The sequence below is a fragment of the Chiloscyllium plagiosum genome, unplaced genomic scaffold (assembly GCF_037043375.1).
Source record: "Chiloscyllium plagiosum isolate Xiang-an unplaced genomic scaffold, Cpla_swu_hap1 HiC_scaffold_5, whole genome shotgun sequence".
Taxonomy (NCBI): domain Eukaryota; kingdom Metazoa; phylum Chordata; class Chondrichthyes; order Orectolobiformes; family Hemiscylliidae; genus Chiloscyllium; species Chiloscyllium plagiosum.
Window position 1 is genome coordinate 121,247,323 of NW_028270143.1, and position 19,162 is coordinate 121,266,484.

Here is a 19,162-nt window from a genome sequence, read left to right on the forward strand (position 1 = left end):
CTCTCAGATTTGTGGAGGATGGATGGTGAATCTTCAATGTTGCTGAAAGCCTGCATGAGACTAAATTTAAATACATTTTTAAGAACCTTGACGGGGCAGAAAGGGCATTTGTTTTTTTTAAAAGTCACAATCGGGAAAAGTAAAAAGGAGTGGGATTTAAAAGTAAAAACGATTGACGATGAGCATGTGGTCAGTGGATGAGGAGGTGGGGTGGCCAGGTAGGCCGTGTTTCCCCTGGTTACTGTTGCTACGCGACGTTGGCGGCGGCCGCCATCAGAGGCCTCGAAAGCGACCGGGTTAGGAGGGAATCAGCAGAAAAAATCCGCACCGGGGAGCGTCCCAGGGAGGGAGAGGGTAAGGCCGGCTCAGCAACAGCGGCCGGGCCGTGCGGGGGGTTTAACTCGATGGACAGCTCGGACGAGCTGGTGACCCAGGGCCTGAGGCAGCAGTTCCAGGCCCTGCAGGAGCAGCAGCAGCAGAGGAGGAGGCAGAGGATGGCGCTTGTACGCTGTGAGAAGAAGGAGCAGGGCAACGGCCCCGCGGGCACCTCTACACTGTCGGAGGAAGACCTGGGGCTGCAGCTGGTGAAGGCCGAGATCTGCAGCACTACCGACATCAGCAAAAGGTAAATACACGCACGGACAGGAACGTGTACGGGGTATATACAAACAGACATATAGTACACACATGCATATATATAGACAGCAGATACATATAGGAACGTATATATACAAACATATAATACACACATACTGACATATAAATGCACGCACACACACAGATATGCACATACAGTATACTGATACTTACTCATAAATACGGAGGAGGGGACAGCCTAATGGTATCCTGGTTGGACTGTTAATTCAGAGGAGAAAGTGAGGTGATCAGAGCTGGAAATGTGTTGCTGGAAAAGCGCAGTAGGTCAGGCAGCATCCAGGGAACAGGAGAATCGTCAAGGTTCGGGCATAAGCCCTTCTTCAGGAATGGGGAAAGTTTGTCCAGCAGGCTAAGATAAAAGGTAGGGAGGAGGGACTTGGGAGAGGGGCATCGGAAATGTGGTAGGTGGAAAGAGGTCAAGGTGAGGGTGATAGGTCAGACTGGGGTGGGGGCGAAGAGGTCGGGAAGAAGATCTCAGGTTAGGAAGGCGGTGCTGAATTTGTTGGATTTGACTGAGACAGGGTGGGGGGAGGGGAAATGAGGAAACTGGTGAAATCCGAGTTCATCCCTTGTGGTTGGAGGGTTCCTAGCCGCCACAGATTCCATGTTCGCCACAGATTCACCTGCACCTCCACACATATCATCTATTGCATCCTCTGCACCCGATGTGGCCTCCTCTATATTGGGGAGACAGGCCGGCTACTTGCGGAGCGTTTCAGAGAACACCTCTGGGACACCCGGACCAACCAACCCAACCACCCTGTAGCTCAACATTTCAATTCCCCCTCCCACTCCACCAAGGATATGCAGGTCTTTGGACTCCTCCATCGTCAGACCACAACAAAACGACGGTTGGAGGAAGAACGCCTCATCTTCCGGCTAGGAACCCTCCAACCACAAGGGATGAACTCGGATTTCACCAGTTTCCTCATTTCCCCTCCCCCCACCCTGTCTCAGTCAAATTCAGCACCGCCTTCCTAACCTGAGATCTTCTTCCCGACCTCTCCGCCCCCACCCCAGTCTGACCTATCACCCTCACCTTGACCTCTTTCCACCTATCACATTTCCGACGCCCCTCTCCCAAGTCCCTCCTCCCTACCTTTTATCTTAGCCTGCTGGACAAACTTTCCCCATTCCTGAAGAAGGGCTTATGCCCGAAACGTCGATTCTCATGTTCCCTGGATGCTGCCTGACCTGCTGCGCTTTTCCAGCAACACATTTCCAGCTGTTAATTCAGAGACCTAGATAGTATTCTGGGGACCCTGGTTTGAAACCTGCCCACAGGAGATGGTGGAATTTGAATTCAATTTTAAAAATCTGGAATCAAGAGTCAATGATGACCATGAATCTGTTGTTTTGATTGTCAGAAAACCCCATCTGGTTCACTAACGTCCTTTAGGAAGGAAACTGCCATCCTTACGTAGTCTGGCCTACATGTAAATCCAGACCCGCATGACTCTTAACTAAAACTTTGGGCATAGGAATGGGCAATAAGTGCTGGCCCAGCCTGCAATGCCCTTGTCATACATACACATATACTTACACATGCATACATATAATACACATGGATACAAATATACACATTCTGATGCATACAAATATCCATACTAATACATATATATGTAGATACATAGAAGCATATATAATAAACATATATGGGTAGATATATGCACACATGCAAGCATACATGCACCAACGCACACACACATACACACATGTAATGCACAGAATTAGATATACACAGACAAACAAACAGATACATAAATACACACCCACACGCATATACACATACACACACATCCACATGCAGGTGTAAGTGGGCATTCAGTGTTTCTATTTTAAACAATCAATGTGCAAGAGGCAAAGACAGGAGAATGGTGCAAAGTGATGATGTTCATTTGGGAGAACCGCAAGGGGATGAATGCTGTCCCCACCCCTGCACTGTAGCAAATCTTAATCTCAAATAGTCAGCACAGTCAGAAGATAATTTATAAAAGAAACAAATGTAAGGCACAAGTAAACATTTTCACACAGTGAGCAATCATGGCCTGGATTGCGCTGCCTGGAAGTGGATATGTGGGTTCAGTTGAGGCATTCAAGAGGGCACTGGATAAAACAGAGTGCAATAGGCAAAGACAGGAGAATGGCACAAAATGGTGATGCTTATTGAAAGAGCCTGTGCAGATATGATGGGCCAAATGCCATAACACTTCTGTTGATGCAGGAATGATGTTCCCAATCATGGGGGAGTCCAGAACCATGGGTCACAGTCAAGGGAAATGGGATTAAACCATCAAGACTGAGATATGGAGAGATTTCTTCACCCAGAGAGTGGTGAGCCAGTGGAATTCACTATTAGAAAAAGCAGTTGAAACCAAAACATTGACAAGAGTACAAAATGTGCTCTGGGTGGGAGATTTCAGTGTTCATTACCAAGAATAGCTTGCTAGCAGCACGACTGATTGAGCTGGTCAAGTCCTAAAGAACATAGCCTGTGGCAGGTGGTAAGGCGACCTTGCCCTATCCCTACAATCTTCCCATGGCCCACACATCCCTGGACACTATCGGCAATTAAGCATAACCAATCCACCTGACCTGCACATCTTTGGACTGTGGAAGGAAACCCGCACAAACATGGGGAGAACATGGAAATTCCACACAGACAGTCACCCGAAGCTGGAATTGTACCTGGGTCCCTGGTACTGTGAAACAGTAGTGCTAACCACTGAGCCACTGTCCCATTTCCTCCAACAGGTTTAGTGGCTTGGCTATGGTAAATTGTTCCATAGTGTCCAGAGTCAAGTAAGCTAGGTGGATGCAGGGTTATGAGATCTTGGTGGGATGTTTTCAGAGGGTTGGGGCAGAATCAATAGCTCGAAAGACCTCTATCTGCACTGTAGGGATTCTATGTCAGTATCAGTAAGAGTGATTTTGGAGACGAAATTAAATTGAGAAAACCCTCCACAATAAGACAGTGTTATTTTCTGGGTCTGTAGATTGTGAAGGAGCAAAAATGGCCTTTGCAGTGATATGTACTTCTTGTCAGATGTGGGAGTTTAAAGAGAGTTTAAGGGTTACTACGGATTATATCTGCCATAAATGCTGTTGGATGTGAATCTTTTCAGAGTGAGTGGATCGGTTGGAGAGACAGAAGCGATGAGGAATTTGCAACAGCAACAGTATATGATGGATGGCAGTTATAGGAAGGGGTGGGGGGAAGTCTCCGATTCAGTCGCATAGATGGGTTAACTCGAGGAAGGGTGAGCGAGGTCGGCACATAGGGCAGAAGTCTTTTGTGGATGTACCCATTTCAAACAGGTATGCTGTTTTGGAAAATGTAGGGGTGATGGATTCTCAGGGGAGAATAGCACGAACAGCCAAGTTCCTGGTATTGAGACTGGCTCTAATGCAACGAGGGGTACGCCGGCTTCCAAGAAATCAATTGTGTTAGGGGATTCTGTAGTCAGAGGTACAGAACAGACGTTTCTGTGGCCAGCAGAGAAAAAGCAGAATGTTGGGTTGTTTCCCTGGTGCCAGGATCAAGGATGTCTCTAAGAGGGCGCAGAATGTTCTCACGGGGGCGAGGGGCCAGCAAGAGGTCATTGTCCACATTGGAACCAACGATATAGGAAGGGAAAAGGCTGAGATTCTGAAGGGAGATTACAGAGAGATAGGCAGGAATTTAAAAAGGAGGTCCTCAAGGGTAGTAATATCTGGATTACTCTAGGTGCTACGAGCTAGTGAGGGCAGGAATAGGAGGATAGAGCATATGAATGCATGGCTGAGGAGCTGGTGTATGGGAGAAGGATTCACATTTTTGGATCATTGGAATCTCTTTTGGGGTAGAAGTGACCTGTACAAGAAGGACGGATTGCACCTAAATTGGAAGGGGACTAATATACTGGCAGGGAAATTTGCTAGAACTGCTTGGGAGGATTTAAACTAGTAAGGTGGGGCGGTGGGACCCAGGGAGATAGTGAGGAAAGGGATCAATCTGAGACGGGTACAGCTGAGAACAGAAGTGAGTCAAACAGTCCGGGCAGGCAAGAACAAGGTAGGACTAATAAATTAAACTGTATTTATTACAATGCAAGGGGCCTAACAGGGAAGGCAGGGCCTGGTTAGGAACATGGGAGTGAGAAATCATAGCAATTACGGAAACATAGCTCAGGGATGGGCAGGTCTGGCAGCTTAATTTTCCAGGATACAAATGCTACAGGAAGGATAGAAAGGGTGGCAAGAGAGGAGGGGGAGTGGCATTTTTGATAAGGGATAGCATTACAGCTGTGCTGAGGGAGGATATTCCCGGAAATACATCCAAGGAAGTTATTTGGGTGGAACTGAGAAATAAGAAAGGGATGATCACCTTATTGGGATTATATTATGGATCCCCCAATAGTTAGAGGGAAATTGAGAAACAAACTTGTATGGAGATCTCAGCTATCTGTAAGAATAATAGGGTAGTTATGTTAGGGGATTTTAACTTTCCAAACATCCACTGGGACTGCCATAGTGTTAAAGGTTTAGATGGAGAGGAATTTCTTAAGTGTGTACAAGACAAGTTTCTGATTCAGTATGTGGATGTACCTACTAGAGAAGATGCAAAACTTGACCTACTCTTGGGAAATAAGGCAGGGCAGGTGACTGAGGTGTCAGTTGGGGAGCATTTTGGGGCCAGCAACCATAATTGTATTTGTTTTAAAATAGTGATGGAAAAGGATAGACCAGATCTAAAAGTTGAAGTTCTAAATTGGAGAAAGGCCAATTTTGACAGTATTAGGTAAGAACTTTCGAAAGCTGATTGGTGGCAGATGTTTGCAGGTAAAGGGACGGTTGGAAAATGGGAAGCCTTCAGAAATGAGATAACAAGAATCCAGAGAAAGTATATTCCAGTCAGGGTGAAAGGGAAGGCTGGTAGGTATAGGGAATGCTGGATGACTAAAGAATTGAAGGTTTGGTTAAGAAAAAGAAGGAAGCATATGTCAGGTATAGATAAGATAGATCAAGTGAATCCTCAGAAGAGTATAAAGAAGTTAGGAGTATACTTAAGAGGGAAATCAGGAGGGCAAAACGGGGACATGAGATAGCTTTGGCAAATAGAATTAAGGAGAATCCAAAGAGTTTTTATAAATATGTTAAGGACAAAAGGGTAACTAGGGAGAGAATAGGGCCCCTCAAAGATCAGCAAGGCAGCCTTTGTGTGGAGCCACAGAAAATGGTGGAGATACTAAATGAATATTTTGCAACAGTATTTACTGTGGAAAAGGATATGGAAGATATAGACTGTAGGGAAATAGATGGTGACATCTTGCAAAATGTCCAGATTACAGAGGAGGAAGTGCTGGATGTCTTGAAAGGGTTAAAAGTGGATAATTCCCCAAGACCTGATCAGGTTGACCCGAGAACTCTGTGGGAAGCTAGAAAAGTGATAGCTGGGCCTCTTGCTGAGATATTTGTATCATCGATGGTCACAGGTGAGGTGCCGGAAGACTGGAGGTTGGCAAACGTGGTGCCACTGTTAAAGAAGGGTGGTAAGGACAAGCCAGGGAACTATAGACCGGTAAGCCTGACCTCCGTGGTGGGCAAGTTGTTGGAAGGAATCCTGAGGGACAGGATGTACATGTTTTTGGAAAGGCAAGGACTGATTAGGGATAGTCAACATGGCTTTGTGCGTGGGAAATCAGGTCTCACAAACTTGATTGAGTTTTTTGAAGAAGTAACAAAGAAGATTGATGAGGGCAGAGCAGTAGATGTGATCTATATGGACTTCAGTAAGGCGTTTGACAAGGCTACACATGGGAGACTGATGAGCAAAGTTAGATCTCATGGAATACAGGGAGAACTAGCCATTTGGATACAGAACTGGCTCAAAGGTAGAATACAGAGGGTGGAGGGTTTTTTTTCAGACTGGAGGTCTGTGACCAGTGGAGTGCCACAAGGATCGGTGTTGGGCCCTCTATGTTTTGGCATTTACATAAATGATTTGGATGTGAGCATAAGAGGTGCAGTTAGTAAGTTTGCAGATGACACCAAAATCGGAGGTGTAGTGGACAGCGAAGAGGATTACCTCAGATTACAATAGGATCTCGATCTGATGGGCCAATGGGCTGAGAAGTGGCAGATGGAGTTTAATTCAGATAAATGTGAGGTGCTGCATTTTGGGAAAGCAAATCTTAGCAGGACTTATACACTTAATGGAAAGGTCCTAGGGAGTGTTGCTGAACAAAGAGACCTTGGAGTGCAGGTTCATAGCTCCTTGAAAGTGGAGTCGCAGGTAGATAGGATAGTGAAGAAGGAGTTTGGTATGCTTTCCTTTATTGATCAGAGTATTGAGTACAGGAGTTGGAAGGTCATGTTGCGGCTGTACAGGACATTGGTTAGGCCACTGTTGGAATATTGCGTGCAATTCTGGTCTCCTTACTATCGGAAAGATGTTGTGAAACTTGAAAGAGTTCAGAAAAGATTTACAAGAATGTTGCCAGGGTTGGAGGATCTGAACTACAGGGAAAGGCTGAACAGCCGGGGGCTGTTTTCCCTGGCACGTCGGAGGCTGAGGGGTGACCTTAGAGAGGTTTACAAAATTATGAGGGGCATGGATAGAATAAATAGACAAAGTCTTTTCCCTGGGATTGGGGAGTCCAGAACTAGCGGGCGTAGGTTTAGGGTGAGAGGGGAAAGATATAGAAGAGATCTAAGGGGCAACTTTTTCATGCAGAGGGTGGTACGTATATGGAATGAGCTGCCAGAGGATGTGGTGGAGGCTGGTACGATTGTAGCATTTAAGAGGCATTTGGATTGGTATATGAATAGGAAGGGTTTGGAGGGATATAGGCCGGGTGCTGGCAGCTGGGACTAGATTGGGTTGGGATATCTAGTCGGCATGGACGGGTTGGACCGAAGGGTCTGTTTCCATGCTGTACATTTCTATGACTCTACGACTATATGTCATGTGGCACCATCACTGCTAAATAGAAGAGATTTCGAGCAGATCCAACAATTTCAGACAGGACATCCATGAGGCACTACGGGCTATCAACAGCAGCAGAATTATATAAAGCACAATCTGTCACCTCATGGTCTGGCATATCCCCCAGTATCACAGATATCAGTCTCCAGCCAATTCAATTCACTCCACTCAATATCAAAAAACTGTTGGAGGCACTGGCTACTGCAAAGGCTATGAGTCCTGACAACAGTTCAGCAAAAGTACTGAAGACTTGCGCAGCAGTATTTCCCATTCCCCTAGCCAAGTTCTTCAAATACGTGGAAAATTGCCCAGGCATATCCTGCACCTTAAAAACCAGAACAAATCCATTCTGGCCAGTTATTGCCCCATCAGTTTATTCACAATCATCAGTAAAGTGATGGAAGATGTTGTCAACAATGCGGTCAACAATGCTATCTGCTCAGCAATAACCAGCTCAGTGATGTCCAGTTTAGGTTCTGCCAGGGCCATTCAACTCCTGACTTCATTATAGCCTTGGTTCAAACATGGATAGAAGATCTGAATTCCAGAGGTGAGGTAAGAGTCTCATCCTTGATAGCAAGGCTGCATTTGACTGAGTGTGGTATCACGGAATCCTAGAAAATCTGGAATTAGTAAGTATTGGCGCAAGGTCTCCACTGGTTGGAGTCATATCTGACACATAGAAACACCCATTTCTGCCTGTGTAGGAAGATTGTTGAGGTCATTGGAAGTCAGTCATCTCAGCTCCAGGACATCTCTGCAGGAGTTCCTCAAGGTAGTGTCATTGCCCTCAAGGTAGTGTCATTGCTACTTCATTGATGACCTTCCCTCCATCATAAAGTCAGAAGGGGATGTTCGCTGATGATTGCCCAATGTTCAGCACCATTTGCAACTCCTCACATACTGAAGCAGTCCATGTTTAAAAAAAACAAGACCTGACCAATATCCAGATTTGGGCTGACAAGCAGCAAGTAACATTTGCACCACACAAATATCAGGAAATTACCATAAGGGACGATCTAACCACAGCCCCTTGACATTCAGTGGCATTGCCATCACTGATTTCTCCGCCATCAATATCCTTGAGGTTACCACTGATCAGAATCTCAACTGGACTTGCCATATAAATACAGTAGCTACAAGAACAAGACAGAGGCTAGGAGTACCATGGCAAATAGCTCACCATCTGACTCCCCAAAGCCTATCCACTGACTACAAGGCACAAGTCAGGAATGTGATGGAGTACTCCCCACTTGTCTGGATGGGGAGCTACAACACTCCAGGAGCTCGACACCATTCAGGACAAAGCAGTCCTCTTGATTAGCACCACCTCCACAAACATCCACTCCCTTCCCCACTGATGCTCAGAAACAGCATTATGTACAATCTAAAACATGCAATGCATAAATTCACCAAAGATCCTTTGACAACACTTTCTAAACACATAACCACTTCAATTTAGAAGGACAAGGGCAGCAGATATGTGGGAGCACCATCACCTTCAAGTTTCCTTCCAAGCCACTTCTCGCTGGGTCAGAATCCTGGAATTTGCTCCCTAATGGTATTGTGAATCAACCTACTGCATGTGGTCTGCAGCTGCTCTCGAAAGCAGCTTACCACCATCTTAAGGGCAAATGGGGACGGGCAATAAATGCTGGCCAGCAAGGCCCACAGCGCATGAATGAATAAAAACAAAACTTCCTAAAATTATCCCAGTGGTAGATGTTAATCTAACTAGTCTGTAGCTTCCTGCACTCTGGCTCCCTTTTTGAATTAAAGGATGTGGTGCTGACCTGTGGAGGGTCAGGGGCGAGGAGGTGTGCAATGAAAGCAAGTGCCTGTTAGAGCAGAAGCATTGTTGTAACTTGGTTTGATGTCCACAACAGTATTCTTTGTATCAGAGTTTGCACCCCAAAATTTCATCTCTCAGCCCCCAATTTGGAAAGCCCTGTTCTAGACCATCCCCCGGAAGTAGAGCTGTTAAACTTGGTCCTGCCTATTAAAGCATTGCTGCAGATGCTGTAAATCCGAAAATTAAAGAAAAGATACTGAAAAATTTCCATGTAAGGCAACTGACATGAAGAGAGAAACAGATTATGTTTCAAATGCAGATCGTTGAGCAGAGACAGGACTGTTAACTATAAGGAAAGGTTCACACCTGTTCTTTCCACAGATGCACCTAAGTGCTTCCAGTATTTTCTGGGTTTTGTTTTGCTTCTGATACTCCAATATCTGTAAATCACTGGTTTCTGATCCTCTGACTACACTGACCTCTCTGCGTCCAGGTTGAATACTTACTGTATTTGTCCTGAGAAATTGTAATGCTCCAATATGTCCAGCAGATGTCGCTTCAGATATGTTGCATTGAGAAGTCAACCCAACTTCTGCATTTCAATTGGTAAGCAATGAAAACAATGAGCAATATTCCAGTTTAGTTCACACACTCTAATAGTGAAAGTTTACTGAGACACAGTTTTTACAGCTTGGAACAAAGTTTCCTATACTTGGCACATAGCCTTGAATGCTGTGGTATTTTTCTAAATATTTCTTAAATGCATCTATTCCTCCTTCAGTGAGTTCTAGACATCCACAGTCCTCTGGGTGAAAACATTTTTCGTTCAATCTCCTCTAAACCACCTGCTCCTCACGTTAAAACTGTGAATCTTGGCTACTAATGAGAACCAAAACACCATCATTAACAGATCCTGCAAAGCTAGGATTGTGGAAATGTTTTTATGGAAATCAGTTTGGGTTTTATTGATGTAACTTGTAAGATTCTGAGCTGTTCTGACACTGTCTTTTGTTGCTGGTAGTGATTTGTGTCAAAATGGCCAAAATAAATTGGACAGGATCTTCAACAGGGAAATTTGTACAGAGTAGAAGTATTTTGAATTGAGCTAATGCTGTATGAATAGTAGACACAGTTATCACACGTACATCTGGCATAAACTGCTTAGACTGTATCTCAAGCACTTGATCACCGATCCTAATGTCTCCTTTTTTAGCTTGCTGTCAGTTTTTGTCTGATAACACTCTTGTAAATCATCTTTGGACATTTTGCTATGATAAAGCTACAATATAAACTAGCTCCATCAAAGGAGTACTTTTATTGGCATTTAAAAGTGGGAGCAAGAAATAGAAAAATGCAAAGATTTACAGACAGAATGTTGTTGAAATTAATTTCACTCTGCTGCTTTTTACTTGGGTGTTGATTCATCTGTTTGTAATTATTTCAGTATGATTAGGTTAAGCAATTGCACCAGAATATTACTGGGTGGAATCATATATCATGGTGTTTGAAAATATGAAATCTAACAGAACAAATGATAAGGAGTGTTTTCTAATTCTATGCTTCCTTTTTAAAAAAAAAACCTTTATGGGATGTGGGCATTGCTGGCAAGGCCAGCATTTTGTTGCCTATCCCCAGCTCTCTTAACTGAGTAGCTTGCTAGGCCATTTGAGAGAGCAATGGAGAGCCAACTTAGCTGTGGATGCAAAATCATACCTCCGTCAGGTTAGGTAAGGAAGACTGATTTCCTTCTCCGAAGGACCTTAGTGAGCCTGATAGGTCTTTACAAAAATTATTGGTAGTTGTCATAGTCACTGTTGCTAGCTCTCAGTGCCACATTTTCTCAACTGAATTCAAGTTACGCCATCTACCCAGTTTGTTCCTGCCCTGATCAGATTGAACTCGTTTTTGTTATTCATTAATCCCCATTCTAAGTGATAGCAATCCAGGTTTGCTCAAAACTTCACATCAGTTGTATGTCACTTTGATCTTTTACTATAAATTCTGTGTTCTATGATCCTGTCCCACTAGTTGCCTGACAAATGAGCAGTACTCCGAAAGCTTGTACTTTCAAATAAACCTGTTGGGCTATAACCTGGTGTTGTGTGATTTTTAACTTTGTCCACCCCAGTCCAACACTGGCACCTCCACATCATATTTGGCGTAGATCATTCATCGTGCTGTTAGGCTGCAAGTTCCGGGATTTTGACCTAGACTGAAGTAACTGTGATTCTGGACGAGCAGCGAAATCTACGTTTCGGGCAAAAGCCCTTCATCAGGAATAAAGGCAGAGAGCCTGAAGTGTGAAGAGATCTTTATTCCTGATGAAGGGCTTTTGCCCGAAACGTCGATTTTGCTGCTCATCGGATGCTGCCTGAATTGCTGTGCTCTTCCAGCACCACTGATCCAGAATCTGGGTTCCAGCATCTGCAGTCATTGTTTTTACCTTGAAGTAACTGTGATATATGTCCAAATCAGGATGACAAGTGACTTGAAGTGGAGCTTGCAGGAGGGCATATAAGCCTTGTCTTTCTAGATGGCAGTTGTCATGAGAATTGAAGGTGCTGACTAAGGGAGCCTTGGTGAGTTTTTGCAGGCCATCTTTCAGATGGTATACACAGCTGATTCTGAGCATCACTGGTAGACAAATGGATATTTTTGTACCAGTCAAAGAGACTGCTTTATCCTGGATGATATAAAGTTTCTCGAATATTGATGGAGCTGCACTCATCCAGCCAACTCAGGAATCAAAGCCACAAGATTAATTTCCAGTTTGAAGAATTTTAGTTAATCATTTGAGCCAATATAACTTTAAGGAATGATCAGATTGAGGTTTATAAAATGATGAAGGGAATAGATTATGTTCAAGATGACAGTTTGTTCCAGTTCAATAGTTTAGGGAGGACTAGGCCACAGTTTTAAGTTGTTGCAGGTTAGATGCCAGAAGCTCTTCCCAGAAAATAGTGTAATTCTGGAACAGGTTGCCCACTAGTGCAGTGGCTGGTATATTGTTGAATTCCTACAAGAGCAAGCTGAACCTATTTCTGGCAGGAGTGGAGATCACCTTGTATGAAAGATAGGCACTGAAAAGAATTATTCATGTCTGAGTGAGCTGCTGGACTAGTACCAATTGTCTCAGGGCCTGAAAAAAAAGTTCTCAGAGATTTGCTTCCCTAAATCAACCTGGGTGTTTAGTCTGGGTTCTCTCCTGTCACTATAAATTAATGGGTTTTCTGGGAGTGGTGGGAGTTAGTGTATCTGCTGTGAGGTCCCAAGGTATCACCATTGTCTAGGACTGGCTGGCTGAAGCAGAGGTTCTTCCCTTGACCATCCTTGTTTGCATGTCTGTAGTAAGTAGTCTTTTGTTTGAAACCTTGAACTTTCCAGCTTGCTGGAGAACGAGAACGAGCTGCTACAGGAGCAGATCCATGAGCTAAGGGATGAGAATGGACGACTTTACAAACTCGTTAATGAAAAAAATTTCGAAATCAAACACCTGAAAAAGAAAAGTGAGGAAGATCGACTTGCTCTGGCAGGTAAACGTACCACTGGGGGTGTGCTCTAGTGTATTGGTATGTGGATCTCTGTCTGAATGACTTCCAAAAGAATGAAGCTGCACCTCTAGTGGGGTTAAAAACCTAAAAAACTGCCAGTGTTGTAAATCAGAAACAAAAACAGAAGTTGCTGGAAAAGCTTAGTATGTCTGGACGCATCTGTGCAGTGAAATCAGAGTTAACGTTTTGGGTCCGGTGACCTTTCCTCAGCACACAGGAACCGAAACGTTAACTTTGACTTCTCTTCACAGATGCTGCTAAACCTGCTGAGCTTTTCCAGCAACTTCTATTTTTACCTCTGATGGGGATGTTGAGATGCTTTGGGAATACCATATATCAATTTTATAAAGTAATTATCAAGAAGGGTAGATTCTTAGAATTAGCCAGGTGACATGCAATTCAACCTTATTGAATTCAGAAATTAGAAAATTAACAAAGACCTGGCGGAAATATAAAACCACAATCTTGGAACTTGTTCAGTGGGGCATTAACTATAAATGTGACTGATCATCTGTCCACGAGCTAAGATAAGAATATTTTCTTTCATTTTTTCTTTAATTTTTAAAAATATTCCTGAATGAAAAGCACTGATTGGCCTCCAGTATTTTTGCATTATTCTAAGAGCTCTACAGTACAGAAGGAAGCCATTTGGCTCATTGAGTCTGTGCAGTTCTTTGTGTGGACAATCCAGCTATCCCACTTCTCTTATTCTGGCCAAATCTATACAATTTAATTTCTTCTCAAATTATTTATTCAGTTTATCATTGAAGACTATTGCCGATACACAATCGTTTAAACGAAACACTCGGGAACAGCTGGTTTTCGAGGTTCGGAATTTTTCTGAATAAGTGACAGCTTGACGGTGAAATTTTTAAAAGATCTTACCGAAAAGCAGATTCACTGTGAGGACTATGGGTACTGAGACAGAATTGAGGCCTGCCAGTGCTGGGCCATGCCCGTGCTGCGCCATGCCCATCCATGTCGCATCTGAGTGGCACGCATTGAGTTGGTGTGGAGTTAGGTTAACTGTTTGCACGCCAAACCACCTTAATAAAAAAAACTTCACGAAGAAACCTTAGGCTTTCAGAGCTTATCGGATTTCAGGATTTCAGATAAAGGGTTGTCTACCTGTACTGTATTGAGTCCATCATTGTATCAAGCTATGCATTTAAGCTCCGAAACAAAGGCTGGCTATTTAAAAAATTACTACACTTGATTTCTGTTTTAGTTTTGCAAGTTATCTTAAATCTATGCCCTTGGGTTGAGATTGTGGTGATTTATCAGTTATTTTCCAAACAGCAATAAATGGAATTGCGTTACTATGAAGTGCAACATGTTTGGTACATATACATTTGTAGGAGAAGGGGAAGACTGTTAGGCCAGTATACTTTGAATTTTCCTGTTTGGGGATTCCTGAAAATATTTCCCTGACCGCACCGCCCCCACTCAAAATACACAGAGTCAGTAAGTAAATCCACCCTGTAAGTCCCCAAATCACCGTGGAAAATTCAGACAGCCCAGAGCACAGTTCTTGTGAACACAAAGTCCTATCTTCACCTTAAGAATATCCTCCATTTGTATTGATTGGAGGTATCATTGTGCTAAATGGGACAGACTTTGAGCAACTCAAGACTTAGTATCCATGAGATACTGTGGGCCATCAAAAGCTGAAATGTATTAATCATAATCTATAATGTCATGAGCTCATATATCATGAGCTTATATAACCCGTCAAGCCAGGTTCAATGCGTATGTAAGGTTTACGAAGCTAAACTCGGACAAGGCCTGTGAAGAATATAAAGAAAACAGGAAAGAATTCAAGCAGGGAATTAGGAGAACAAAGAGGGGCCATAAAATGAACTTGGCAAGTAAGATAAAAAGGAGAATCCCAAGGCTTTCTAGACATACATTAAAAACAAGAGGATAACTAGGGAGAGGAAAGGACCACTCAAGGATAAACGAGGGAACTTGTACTTGGATGCAGAAGACATGGGCAAGACCCTAGATGAGTACTTTGCATCGGTATTCACCCAGGAGATGGACATGGAAGATAGTGAGACTTGTGCGGAGCATGCTAATATGTTAAGGCACTTTGAGATCAAGAAAGAAGTGGTATTAGGTTTCTTGAAGAGCATGAAAGTGAATAATTCCCCAGGACCTAATGGTATATGCCCCAGGTTATTGAGAGAGATAAGAGAGGAGATTTCTGGGGCATTGACCAAGATCTTTGTGTCCTTGCTAGCCACTGGAGAGGTCTCAGAGGACTGGTACGTAGCTTGTGTTGTTCCTCTGTTCAAGAAGGGAAAGAGGGATAATCCAGGAAGCTGCCAAGCCTCACATTGGTGAGAGAATTCTTTGGGTAGGATTTATGCACATTTGGAAAAGCATGGCCTATTTGGGGACAGTTGGCGTGGCTTTGTGCAGGACAGGTCATGTCTTGCTAATTTGATTGAATTTTCCAAGGAGGCAGTGAAGATGATCGATGAGGGTAGAGCATGTTGTCTACATGGATTTTAATAAGGCTTTTGACAAGGTACGTCATGGTATGCTTATCCAGGAGATTAAGATGCATGGGATCCATGGTGATTTAGCTGCTTGGATTCAGAATTGACATGCCCATAAAAGACAAGAGGGTAGTGGTGGAAGGATGTTTTCCTGGTTGGAGGTCTGTGACTAATGGTTGACCACAGGGATCCATACTGGGACCTCTGCTGTTTGTGATATATGTAAATGACTTGAATGAAAATGTAGATGTGTGGGTTACTAAGTTTGCAGATGACACAAAGATCAGTGGAGTTTTGGATAGTGTAGAAAGTTGTCAAAAGGAACAGCAGGATCTGGATCAGTTGCAGATATGAACGGAGAAATGGCAGACGGAGTTTAATCTGGGCAAGAGGTGCTGTTCTTTGAGAGATCAAATGTTAAGGAAAAGCATACAGTTAATGGCAGGCTCCTGAACAACATTGAGGTACCGAGAGATCTTTGGGTTCAAGTCCATAGTTGCCTGAAAGTGACCACACAAATAAGAAAGGATGGTAAAGAAGGTATATGGCATGCTTACCATGTTCAGCACAACATTGTGGACTGAAGGGCTTGTTCCTGTGTGTACTGTTATGTTCTAATGAAGAGTGCATGAGGGCATACCAGGAGTAGCAACAGCTTACCTAAAAAGGTGTTAAATACCTGTTGGAGCCACAGAACAGGACAACATGTGTGCCAAACAGCAAGAGGAGCAAGTGGTATACAGGCTAAGAGTTGGGAGGTCATGTTGCGGCTGTACAGGACATTGGTTAGGCCATTGTTGGAATATTGCATGCAATTCTGGTCTCCTTCCTATCAGAAAGATGTTGTGAAACTTGAAAGGGTTCAGAAAAGATTTACGAGGATGTTGCCAGGGTTGGAGGATTTGAGCTGTTAGGAGAGGCTGAATATACTGGGGCTGTTTTCCCTAGAGTGTCAGATGCTGAGGGGTGACCTTATAGAGGTGTACAAAATCATGAGTGGCATGGATAGGATAAACAGACAAAGTCTTTTCTCTGGGGTCGGGGAGTCCAGAACTAGAGGGCATAGGGGAAAGGGTGAGAGGGAAAAGATATAAAAAAGACCAAAGTGGCAACTTTTTCACGCAGAGGGTGGTACGTGTATGTAATGAGCTGCCAGAGGATGTGGTGGAGGCTGGTACAATTGCAACATTTAAGAGGCATTTGGATGGGTATATGAATAGGAAGGGTTTGGAGGGATATGGGCCAGGTGCTAGCAGGTGGGACTAGATCGGGTTGGGATATCTGGTCAGCATGGATGAGTTGGACCGAAGGGTCTGTTTCCATGCTGTACATCTCTATGACTCTATTACTGACTGGTTGAAAAGGCTCCGTAAATATCCCAAATCCCCTAGTGATGGGAAAGTTTAGCACATCAATGCAGAAGATAAGGTTGAACCATTTTCAGCCTGAATTGCCATCCATCTCAGTCTTCTCCAGAGACCTACAACATTGTGGATACCATTTGAACCAATTCAGTTCGCTCCATGTCATATCACTGTGGCATTGGATACTGCAAAGGCTATGAACCCTGACTACAACCCAGCAATGTTACTGAAGAAATGTATTCAAGTTGCTGGGCTCCAGCCAAGCTACCCTAGTATAGCTTTTCCAACAATGTGGAAAATTACCCAGGTGTGACCTGTCCACAAAAAACAAGATGTATCTAATCCTGTCAATTACCGCATCATCAATCCACTCTCAGATATCAGTAATGTGATAAGAAGATGCTATCATCACAGTATCATCAGCAGTGTCATCAAGCAACATTTGCTTAACAATGTCCTGCTCACTGTTACACAGATTGGGTTCCACCAGGGCCAGTTCTGACATTGTTACAACCTCAGTTCAAACACAGATCAAAAAGCTTGAATTCCAGAGGTGAGCTGAGAGTGTTTGCTCTTGATGTCACAGCCACATTTGACCAAGTATGGCATCAAGGAACCAGAGCAGAACAATAATCAATAAGAATGAGGGCAAACGTTCCACCTGTTGGAGTCATACCTGGCATGTAGGAGAATGGTTGTAGATATTGAAAGTGATGAAGGGCTTTTGCCCGAAACGTCGATTTTGCTGAAGCTCCTCGATGCTGCCTGAATTGCTGTGCTCTTCCAGCACCATTGATCCAGAATCTGGTTTCCAGCATCTGCAGTCATTGTTTTTACCCCGATATTGAAAGTCAGCCAGCTCTGCTCCAGGATATCTTTGTAGGCATTCCCAGGGCATTATCAAATGCCCCACCATTCTTAGCTGCTTCATCAATGATCTTCCCTCCAGGTTAAGGTCATAAATGGGGATGTTCACTGATCATTGTGCAATGTTCAACATAATTTGCAACTGCTCAGATTTTGAAGCAGTCCATGTCCAAGTGCAACAACACCTGTGCACTGTCCAGGCTTGGACAGACAATTAGCAAGTAATATTTGTGCTATGCAAAAGCCAGATAATGACAATCTCCAATGAAAGGGACGGGGAGAATCTAACCATTGTGCCTTGATATTTAGTGGTATTTTACCATCACTAAATCCCCATCAGTGAGTGTTATGTCAGTGTTTGGCAGAGTATTGAGGAGGATTCTGAGAGACAGGATTTATAATTATTTAGAAAACCACAGTCTGATTTGAGATAGTCAGCATGGCTTTATGTGGGTCAGGTCATGCCTCACAAACCTTATCGAATTCTTTGAGGATGTGACAAAACATGTTGATGAAGGTAGAGCAGTGGATGTGGTGTACATGGATTTTAGCAAGCTGTTTGATAAGGCTCCACATGGCAGGCTCATTCAGAAAGTAAGAAGGCATGAGATACAGTGAAATCTGGCTGTCTGGATACAGAATTGGCTGGCCCAAAGAAGACAGAGGGTGGTAGTAGATGGAAAGTATTCAGCCTAGAGCTCGGTGACCAGTGGCGTTCTGCAGGGATAGGTTCTGGGACGTCTGCTCTTTGTGATTTTTATAAATGACTTGGATGAGGAAGTGGAAAGGTGGGTTAGTAAGTTTGCCGAAGACATGAAGGTTGGTGGAAATGTGGATGGTGTGGAGGGCTGCTGTAGTTTGACAGGATGCAGAACTGGACTGAGAAGTGGCAGATAGAGTTCAACTTGGAAAAGTGTGAAGTCAATTACTTTGGAAAGTTGAATTTGAATGCAGAATAGAGTTAAAGGCAGAATTCTTGGCAGTGTGGAGGAACAAAGGAATCTTGGAGTCAATGTCCATAGATCTTTCAAAGTTGCCACCCAAGTTGATAGGATTATTGAGAAGGCTTATGGTGTGTTGGCTTTCATTAGCAGGGGTATTAAGTTTAAGAGCCTCGTTATGCTGCAGCTCTGTAGAGCCCTGGTTAGACCACACTTGGAATATTGTGTTCATTTCTGGTCACCTCATTAAAGGAAAGTTGTGGAACCTTTAGAGAGGGTGCAGAGGAGGTTTACCAGGATGCTGCCTGGACTGAAGGGCATGTCTTGTGAAGAAAGGTTGAGGCAGCCAGGGCTTTTCTTATTGGAGAGAAGAAGGATGAGCAGTGATTGATAGAGGTGTATAAGATGTTGAGAGGCATAGATAGAATTGATAGCCAGAGAATTTATTCCATGGCGGAAATGTCTGTCATGAGGAGGGGTAATTTTAAGGTAATTGGAGGCAGGTTTTGGGGAGATGTC

At 43.8% G+C, this 19,162-nt stretch overlaps 1 protein-coding gene across 1 annotated transcript in view; it reads left to right on the forward strand.

Moving 5' to 3' along the window:
* The first annotated feature begins 348 nt into the window (after positions 1-348).
* The window catches only part of ccdc13 (coiled-coil domain containing 13), an 89,503-nt gene continuing 70,689 nt past the window's right edge, over positions 349-19,162 (forward strand). Inside the window, exons 1-2 of the mRNA XM_043690811.2 lie at positions 349-625; positions 12,801-12,949. Coding sequence (XP_043546746.2) covers positions 405-625; positions 12,801-12,949 — 370 coding nt within the window. The 5' untranslated portion in view covers positions 349-404. The remainder of the gene's footprint in view (positions 626-12,800; positions 12,950-19,162) is intronic.